Here is a 10,442-nt window from a genome sequence, read left to right as displayed (position 1 = left end):
AAAAAAAAAAAAAAATACAAAAAATTAGCTGGGCATGGTGGCGCATGCCTATAATCCCAACTACTCGGGAGGCTGAGGCAGAGGAATCGCTTGAACCTGGGCAGTAGAGGTTGCGGTGAGCCGAGATCACGCCATTGCACTCCAGCCTAATCAACAAGAGCGAAACTCCATCTCAAAAAAATAATAATAATAATAATAAGATAATCCAATTTAAAAATGGGCAAATATCATTAGCCATAGGGAAATGCAAATCAAAACCACAAGGAGACAAGTACTAATCCACATCCACTATAATTTAAAAAGTCAGACAACAGTAAGTGCTGGTAAGTATGTAGAGAAACTGGAACTCTTATACACTGCTGGTGGAAATACAGAACGATGCACACACTTTGGAAAATGGTTTGGCAATTCCTCAAAAAGTTAAACACAGAGTTTCTGTATAATCCAGCAATTTCACTCCTATCTAACCATAAATGAAAAAACCTATGTCCACAGAAAAATTTGTCTATGAATGTTCATAGCAGCATTATTCATAGCAGGCAAACAAAAAGGAATAAAAAAGATTGAGATACTGATACATGCATAGTATGGATGAACCTTGAGAACATTATGCTAAATGAAAGAAGCTACATGCAAAAGACTATATATTATATGATTCCATTTACACGAAATGTCAGAATAGGTAAATCTGTAGAGACAGAAAGTAGATTAGTGGTTTCCAAGGACTGGAGGAGTGTTTGGAATGAGAAGGGATGCTAATAAGTATGGGGTTTCTTTTTAGAGTAATGGAAATGTTCTAAACTTAGACCATGTTGATGGTTGCACAACTCTGTGAATATGCTAAAACCACTGAATTGTACACTTTAAAGGAATAAATTTTATCCCAATTTTTTTTAAGTCTAAGCCATTCTGTGGAACAAGTCCAAAACAAGATAAATCCCTAATAGAATGGTGATAAGTAGCGATTTTAAGTTAAAAATTAAGGACAAAGAAGTATGAAGAAAGTCAATACTGGCTGAGTATCCCTCATCAGAAACGCTCAGGACCAGAAGTGTTTCCGATTTTGGCTTTTTCCACATTTTGGAATATCCTGACTGTACTTATTGGTTGAGCAGCCCTAATCAAAAATCAGAAATCCGAAGTGCTCCAATAAGCATTTCCTTTCAGCATCATGTCAGTGCTCCAAAAATTTAAAATTTTGGAGCTTTTCAGATTTGCTCAACCTGTATTAATTTTTGGATCCTGAAAAAGAGGAATATGACTAACAATAACTGGAATAATTCCAAGGCAATCATACCATTAATTTCATTAACTTATTACTTCAATATACTTTAACAAATAAAAATATCTATTATCTGATTCTCAGGTACAGGTGAAAGTACTGGTAAATCTGAGACCAAAAAGACATACATCATTTATTATTATGATTTTTGTTTTGAGACAGAGTCTCACTCTGTCACCAGGCTGGAGTGTAGTGGCACAATGTGACGGCTCACTCTAACCTCCGCCTCCCAGGATCAAGCAATTCTCCTGCCTCAGCCTCCCGAGTAGCTGGGACTACAGGTGCACACCACCACGCCCAGCTACTGTTTGTATTTTTAGTAGAGACAGGGTTTCACCATATTGGCCAAGCTGGTCTCAAACTCCTGACCTTGTGATCTGCCCACCTTGGCCTCCCAAAGGGCTGGGATTACAGGTGTGAGCCACTGCGCCCAGCCTCATCATTTCACCTAAATGCAGCTGACCATCAGAACCACTTTAGCTTTAATAATTCTGGGCTAAGCATGCTAGCTTATGCCTATAATCCCAGCACTTTGGGAGGCCGAGGTGGGTGGACTGCTTGAGCCCAGGAGCTCAAAACCAACCTAAGCAACATAGTGAGACCCCCGTCTCTACAAAAAATAGAAAAAATTAGCAGCCATGATGACATAGCACCTGTAGTCCCAGCTACTCAAAAGATGGGTGAATCACTTAAGCCCGGGAAGTCAAGGCTGCAGTGTGCCATGATCTTGCCACTACACTCCAGCCTGGGCAAGAGACCAAAACCCTGTCTCAAAAAAAAAATTTCTGAGTTCCACCCCAAGAGATTCTGACTCATTAAGTCTGGAGGAAAACCCAGAATGTGAACGATGGTTTGGCACATTATATACCATCAGTTTACTATTCTTTGCTTCATTCGTGTGCATTTCATTGCCATTAGGATATTTAAAAAATCACCTACTTTTCTATTTCCCACAGTAGTTATTAGACATGAAGCAGACATTACTAATCGTAGAGCACTTAAAAGCCCATGGTAATGTCTATGTTTGTGTGTAACAAAACTTGTAACATAAAATCCACATATTTGGGAAAACATTTTTTGGTTACATCTTTGCTTCCTTACAGTAACATTCAGAAATCCAGAAATGCAAAGGCCTTTTATTTTCACATTGCCATGTGGGTTTTTAACCTGATGATAACATGTTCTCAATGAAGGGCTACTATAGTCCACTTCACAGTTCCAGAACTCTACTAACACATACTAATCTCTTTCCCTCTCTAATTCAGACAAAAGAAAAAAGAAAGCCCAAGTGTATTAAATCTTGTCCCACTACCAAGGTTCTTGTGGAGAGCCAAGTTTTCTTCAAACTCTCCTGGTATCACCTCTTATACCTCCTCCTGTGCTACTGGGAAAGTAACATCTTCAATTTGTCACCACAGGCAGGTCTAATAAACCAAAAGAGAGCAAGCTCCATACCTTTGTGCCTCTTGCTTTTCTTTTTTCTGGAGACAGTTCTCTCATGGATGCTTTCCTCCTGGGCATCCATCTCATCACTGCTGTCGATGATGTCACAGGGCTCACCAGCCCCAGAAAGAGCTTCCTCTGCAGGAACCTGAGAGGCTTCCAAGCCACAAAGAGATTTTACTAGAAGAAAATAAGAGAAGAATGAGATGGCACACAGCTCCACCCAGAAATACAAACAACCTAGCCAAGGTATCAGCATCCATTCAAGAAAGGGGGGATAAAAACATCGTGAGAGAGAAAGGTGAGAATCTATCACCAAAAAAAATAAAGATTTTAGTATCTTAAATACAAAAAAGAAAGGAAAGCAATGGGCAAACTGACTCCAAAGTTGCAGAAACTCCTTTTTTCAGCCCTAAAGAAAAAAGGTGTGCACAATTTTTCCACTATAAACCCTGCAGGATACAAGATGATTTGTATTCTCATAAGTTCTACAGACAAATGTTTGAGACAAACTGAATCCAATTTAGCCCTAGTCCTGAGCTGGAGGCAGTAGGTGTCATAAAATACAAGTCTCAGACCCATGACTAAACAGACTGAAAGCAAGAGAAACACCGAAAAGGAAAAGAACACTCCAAGGTTATTAAACAAGGAAGCAAACTGCAGAGTAAAACATATGTGAACTACAGCAAAGAGATTACCCAAGAAGAATGCAGTGGAAACTAGAGTATGCAAACATGTTTTTAAATGCAAAGAAAGAAAATACTTCTGCTGCAGAAACTGCTACTCTTGACTAATCCTCCTCCGCCCCCAATATATAAGTTAACATTGACAAGAGCAAACACGGTGACAGGAAGACGACTAAAGGATTGCAAGAAAAACAGAAAATAAAATGCCTAGTTCTGTCTTCGCGGCATGAGTCTTTAAAGGCTCGCGCAAAGCTTACCTTCCTGCTGAACAGCGTTGGCTACGGCTTTCTTGACTCGTCCAGACCTCACGACCGCCGGATCCGAGTTGGCGTAATCCGCCACGGTCACTGCAACACAGCACCAACCCTCAAGGAAGAGGCCTTCTCTCGTCAGCGTCTTCCCCGCCAAAGACCTCCTCCTCGCTGCAGGCCCCCGGACCGAGCCGCCCTCCAGCTGCGGACAGGCGCGCTCACCTCGGCACGGTCCAGCCCCCTCCCAGCTGCCAGCCCCAAAATGTTTCAGCGCCCCTGCCTCCCTCACCCACCTCGGCCGGAGCAGGCGTCGTGGGCCCGGAACTTGAGTCGCTTTCCTCTCTTGGGCATGGCGACCGTATCGGGACGAGGCCTGCCTAGCGGGCCGGGCCCCCGGGCCATGTCTCCGGCCGGAGAGCCGGCCACGGGAGCCACAGGCCAGCTCCTCCCGGCTCCGCGGCCATCCCACACCGGAGGCCGCTAACTCTCGCGAGAATGTAGGTCCGGGGTCCGAGTCGCTTTGGCGGACGACGCCGCTCTACGCGAACCAATCATCGCCGGGTGCAAGGGTACGTCATCATCCGGCACCCGCGAATCAAGCTGGGTCCGGGTTCCAGGTGGAGTGAGAGCTGTTGTGCTGGGTGGTGTTGGGTATTGCCGTACCTCGTGTGAGACGAACGGTGTTTCAGACGCGGAGCCCACACCTGTGTTGATTAGAATTGAGAGTTTACATCGTGGTCTCCGGGATTCTTCATAGTAACTCCTCTGTCCACACTCCAGGTCCACGTCAGCACCAAAATGCGTATACACTGTCATCTTCGTGCCCTATATCGGACCCCAGAGACTGAGAGCCTGCTAGTCCCACATAGGTCTGTAAGAGTCTTCACTCTGTTTTACGAAAGCTATAAATAAATTTCTGAATTCTCAAAATAGGAGGAGTTCTTAAAAGTTTCCAATCTATCACCATGTAAGGTTAGCCGAGAGAAAGGACAAGAGACCCGCGGTCAGGCGAGGAGGTTTATTAGCCTGCCGGCTGCTAAACCAGAGACAGAGGAGGCACCCCTGAGCTTACAAAATGAGGGGTTTATATGGGGGAAAGAGACCCTGGGGTTGTTTGCTGATTAATTTTGCCACATATTACCTTGTGACGTTTTTTACAGGAGGGTGTAGGTAAAATTTGTTTATGCTTCCCACCACCTCCCCCTGTGCGGTCCGAATGGTTTGTAATTGGGGTTTATTGCAGCAAGGTCTGATAAGTGAAGTCTGCTGGCTTCGTAAGGGCTTAGAAGTGTAAAGAGCCTTGGGGGAGGAGAAGAATTGTAGAGGATTAGGGGAAGGGGTGGACAGCACGGAAGGGTTTGGGGGGGAAGTGTCGGCAGTACCAAGAAGCTTTTTGGGCAGTTTGTTCCTAACACACCGTCCCTCCAAAAAACTACTAGAAGCATCCATGAAAAACTATCGCAGAGGCAGGAAGGTCACTTGAGTCCAGGAGGTCGAGGCTGCAGTGGGCCATTATTGTGCCACTGCACTCCAGCCTGGGCGACAGAGCGAGAACCTGCCTCAAAAAAAGAGGAAAAAAGAAAAAATAACGTCTTCCCTTTGTATTGAGACAGAAGCGAGTCACTGAGTGAAGGTTACAGAACTGTAAGGGAGCAGGACCCTGGGTTGCTCCCTTATCAGTGATGCTTACTCTATCACCACGACGAATAAGAAGTTATTTGGTGTCCTAAGTGATTTTCCTTTATCCTTCTAACTTCCTTGCAGCTCCTAAAGGCTGATAATCCCTGGCTTGGGAAACTTAAGACCCAGGCATCCAATCTGCTGGATCTACCAGAGTGTCTTATTTTCAGTCTAACCAGCGAGCACAAAGTTCTTTAGGAGAAAAACCTCAGGCCTTTTACTAACATTATGTAACAGACTACCACCAGGGTCGTGCTAATAGGCTTGAATCAATTAGGAATTAAAATTGAAGCTGAAGGTAATTTATTACAATTGTGAAATATCCAAATTTAATTTATCTAAGGTTACAACATGAAACAAATGTCTAATAAACTGTTAACAAAAGAAAATTATTTCAAATAAGGTTTCTATTGATATGTAATTCATGTTTGTAGTCCAGTTCAAAATGCAGATGGTAAGTGCTGAGACTTCTCATTTCACAACGTTATCAATAAAAAATTTCATGGCCAGGTATGGTGGCTCACGCTTGTAATCCCAGCACCTAGGGTGGTGGAGGTGGGAGGATCCTTGAGCTCAGGAGTTTGAGACCTGCCTGGGCAGCAACAAGACCCCATTCTCCACCAAAAGGAAAAAAAAAAAAAAGACCAAAAAAAAGTGTAATAAAAAATTCACAAGGCTGACATATATGTAGATTTCTATTCATGTGGCACCCTGTTGAAAACACTCAGGCATTCAGATTCTGGAGGGAATCAAAGGTACAAGAAACATAAACCCTATTACATTGTCACTATAAAAAACTTGGGTTTTAACAAGAATGTTCTCTCATTTTTCAGCAGTATAATTACTATTTTAATGCACTGGATGAAAGAAATGCTAGTTCCCAAAACTGTTTATTTCATCTTTCAAAATTTCTAGACTGAGAAGATTTTAAGCAAATCCTTGGGCCACAATAGTGGAACAAATGATCCTGCTCTTTCATTCCACCTTTTATTAAAAAGCAACAACTTTTAATTAATAATAGCACTGTTAATCTCCAGACCAGAGGATACAGGTTCTTGCTAGGAAGACAAATAAAAGTTACTAAAATTGTTATTATGTTTAAATGCAAATGGCTTAACCTAGCTATTAGGAAGAAAGTGGAAGGAAAATGTTTTCAAATATTTTCCTCAGAAAAGTGAGAAATTTAAGGACAATATATAAATACATACAGCATTTGAATGCTATCTTTCTAGATTATGCCCACCCTACTTTTTTGGTATTAAATTGTCCTTTAGGCCGGGTACGGTGGCGCACACCTGTACTCCCAGCACTTTGGAAGGCCAAGGCAAGTGCATCACAAGGTCAGGAGTTTGAGATCAGCCTGGCCAACATGGTGAAATTCTGTCTCTACTAAAAAACAAACAAAAACAAAAATTAGCCGGGCATGGTGGCAGGCAACTATAGGCCCAGCTACTTGGGAGGCTGAGGCAGGAGAATAGCTTGAACCCAGGAGGCGGAGGTTGCAGTGAGCCGAGATCTCACCGCTACACTCCAGCCTGGGTGAAGAGCGAGACTCCATCTAGAAAAAGAAAATTATTATTTATCTTGCACTAATAGTAAATGATCACAGGAGGTGTTTGCTTTTTAAGGTCCTTTCTCATGAAAACTTAAAGGTGGCAAATCTATGTTGGTTGTCATAATTTTCTTTTAAATTTTAATAGCCTGTGAAACCCTAAAGCCTGGGAATCATTGCTTTGGAGGTATTAGAAAAGTATCCCTTTGGTTTGAATACGTACATGACAGTGGGATTTCCTACTAAAGGCAGTTTAGTATAAAAAAGCAATATTTTGGCCGGGCATGGTGGCTTACATCTGTAATCCCAGCACTTTGGGAGGCCAAGGCGGGCGGATCATGAGCTCAGGAGATCGAGACCATCCTGGCTAACACGGTGAAACCCCGTCTCTACTAAAAATACAAAAAATTAGCCGGGCATGGTGGCGGGCGCCTGTAGTCCCAGCTACTCCCAAGGCTGAGGCAGGGGAATGGCGCGACCGGGAGGCAGAGCTTGCAGTGAGCCGAGATTATGCCATCACACTCCAGCCTGGGCGACAGAGTGAGACTCTGTCTCAAAAAAAAAAAAAAAAGTATTTTGAAAGTAGTCAAGAGTGCAGATTGTGAAGTCAGACTTGCTTGCGTTCAAAATTTCCCTCTGCCATTTATTATCTATGTGACCTTGGAAAAGTTACTTAACCTCTCCGAAGCTCAGTTTCCTTGCCTATAAATTTCAGATAATAAAAACACCTGCTTCACTGGGTTGTTGAAATAATTAATTGAATTAACCCATAAAAAGCATTAAAAACAGCACACAGTAATCCTCTCAGCTGTTATTATAGTGATGAAAAAGTTGTGGTGGTTGTTATTTGAAAACACCTTAGGTGACTGATTCGTTTTTGCTTCTACTGCATGAGGAGAGAATACATAGAGCCATAAGGAAGGTAACCCATTTCAGTTTATTAAAATGCTAAAAGACTAGTTAGTACCTAACATACAAGTGACAGGGTTAGAATTCAGACTATCTCCAAAGTTCATATATTAAAAAAACACTGTTCACTTTGGGAGGCCGAGACAGGTGGATGACTTGAGGTCAGTAGTTTGAGACCAGCCTGGCCAACATGGTGAAACCCCATCTCTACTAAAAATACAAAAAAAGAAAAAAAATATTAGCCAGGCATGCATGGCACATGCCTATAGTTCCAGCTACTCAGGAGTCTGAGGCAGGAAAAAACACTGTCTTGTGTGGGGAGAAGAAAGAGAGATCAGCCTGTTACTGTGTCTATATAGAAAGAAGTAGACATAAGAGACTCCATTTGGTTCTGTGTTTGAGATGCTGTTAATCTGTGACCCTACCCCCAACCTTGTTGCAAGAGACATGTGCTGTGGTGACTCAAGGTTTAATGGATTTTGGGCTGTGCAGGATGTGCTTTGTTAAACAAGTGCCTGAAGGCAGCTTACTGGTTAAAAATCCTGCCCGTCCCTGGGCAATGGAACATCTCGGTGTGAGACCCGATTGTATGCTTTGTTTACTGAGCAAGGAGAAAACCGCCTTATGGCATAAGGTGGGACTTGCTGGCGGGACTTGCTGGAACAATGCTGCCAAAAGGTTTATGGCGATGTTTGCATATGCGTATCGAGGCACAGCATTTTCCTTTGAACTTATTCATGTCACAGAGATCTTTGTTCATATGTCTTACTGCTGATTTTCTCCCTAAAATGATCCTATTGTCCTGCCACTCCCTTATCTTTAAGATGGTAAAGATAATTATCAATAAATACTAAGGGAACTCAGAGACCGGTGCCGGCCCTGGTTCCTCTGTAAGCTGAGCGCCGGTCCCCTGGGCCCACTTTTTCTTTCTCTATACTTTGTCTCTGTGTCTCATTTCTTTTCTCAAGTTTCTCGTTCCACCTAATGAGAAACGCCCACAGGTGTGGAGAGGCAGGCCACCCCTTCATCTTGGCCAGGCACAGTGGCTCCCAGAACTTTGGGAGGTAGAGATGGGAGGATCACTTGATGCCAGGAGTTCAACACCAGCCTGGTCACCATAGTGAGACCCCATCTCTGTTAAGTAAATAAATAAGAATAAGAACTGAAAATAAAAACCACTGTCTTATGCTGCCTCTAAGATTAAAACCAGTCATACTGAACTTTTGCCTTTGATTAATATTGGTAGTCTAAGTGTAAGTTCCTCTAAGCTGGGCGCACCATGGTCAAGCCATTGTGACATTCCCCCGCCCCTGTGATAATGTACTTTGTGATATTCCCCATCCTTGTGAATGTACTTTGTAACATTCCTCCCCGCCCTTGTGACAATACACCCTCCCCTGCCCTTGTGAATGTACTTTGTAACATTCTTCCCCACCTTGTGACTATAGTCCTCCCTGCCCTTGTGAATGTACTTTGTAACATCCATCCTCTGCCTGCAAAAATTACTCCTAACTCCACCGCCTATCCCAAACCTGTAAGAACCAATGATAATCCCACCACCCTTTGCTGACTCCTTTCTCGGACTCAGCCCACTTGCACCCAAGTGAATAAACAGCCTTGTTGCTCACACTGAGGCTGCTCAGGTGGTCTCTTATATAGATGCGCATAACATTTGGTGCCAAAACCCAGGACAGGGGAACTCCTTCAGGAGACTAGTCAGTCCCCTGTCCTCATGCTCCCTCTATGAGGAGATCCACCTATGACCTCAGGTCATCAGACCAGCCAGCCCAAAGACCATCTCACCAATTTCAAATCGGTAAGCAGTTTTTCACACTTGGGTAAGCAGTTTTTTCACTCTCTGCCTAACCTTTCTCGCCTCCCTTCAATCTCTGCCCTTTCAATTTCAGTTTCTCTGCCTTCCTGGTAGAGACAAAAAGGAGACACACTTTATCCGTGCATTCAAAACCTACGACGTCAGTAACAGACTTGGGAAGACAGTCTTCCCTTGGTGTCTGATCACCATGGAGATGCCTGCCTTGATCATTCACCCACATTCCCTTGGTGGCAGGTCAATTGCAGGGATGCCTGCTTTGGCTGCTCACCCACATTACAGTCCAGGACTCAGTCAGAGATGCCTACTGGAAGCCTGGTAGCTGCCTACCCCCATTTCTCCGTGTCTCTACCTTCCTCTTTAAATTTACCTTCTCGGCTATGAGCAACCTTCCGCCATCCATTCCTCCCTCTTCCCCTTAGCCTGTATTCTTAAAAACCTAAAACCCTTTCAACTAACACCAGACCTAAAACGTAAACGTCTTATTTTCTGCTGTAATACCGCTTGGCCCCAATACAAACTTGACAGTAGTTCCAAGTGGCCAGAGAATGCCACTTTGAATTTGTCTATCTTATAAGACCTAGATAATTTTTGTCGAAAATTGGGCAAATGGTCTGAGGTGCCTTATGTCCAGGCATTTTTTTACGCTTCACTCCCTCCCTAGTCTCTGCTCCCAGTGTGACTCATCCCAGATTTTCCTTCTTTCTCTCCCACCCACTCCTTTAGTCTCCACCACAAGCTCAGAATCCTCCTTTTCCACTGACCCCTCTGATCTCTCTACTCCTCCCCTGCCTGCTCCTCACCAGGC

At 43.6% G+C, this 10,442-nt stretch overlaps 1 protein-coding gene across 2 annotated transcripts in view; it reads right to left on the bottom strand.

Moving 5' to 3' along the window:
- The window catches only part of TMEM183A (transmembrane protein 183A), a 17,882-nt gene extending 13,700 nt beyond the window's left edge, over positions 1 to 4,182 (bottom strand). For both annotated transcript variants that reach the window (XM_011931785.1, XM_011931786.1), the window contains exons 1-3: positions 3,956 to 4,182; positions 3,669 to 3,758; positions 2,738 to 2,905 (exon numbers count right to left, since the gene is read on the bottom strand). In XM_011931785.1, the coding sequence (XP_011787175.1) occupies positions 2,738 to 2,905; positions 3,669 to 3,758; positions 3,956 to 4,064 (367 nt within the window). In that variant the 5' untranslated portion in view covers positions 4,065 to 4,182. The remainder of the gene's footprint in view (positions 1 to 2,737; positions 2,906 to 3,668; positions 3,759 to 3,955) is intronic.
- Between the last annotated feature and the right edge of the window lie 6,260 nt (positions 4,183 to 10,442).

The sequence above is a fragment of the Colobus angolensis genome, unplaced genomic scaffold (genome assembly GCF_000951035.1).
Source record: "Colobus angolensis palliatus isolate OR3802 unplaced genomic scaffold, Cang.pa_1.0 Scaffold91, whole genome shotgun sequence".
NCBI lineage: Eukaryota > Metazoa > Chordata > Mammalia > Primates > Cercopithecidae > Colobus > Colobus angolensis.
The sequence above is the reverse complement of the archived record's forward strand: the minus strand, read 5'-3'. Positions and strand labels throughout refer to the sequence as shown.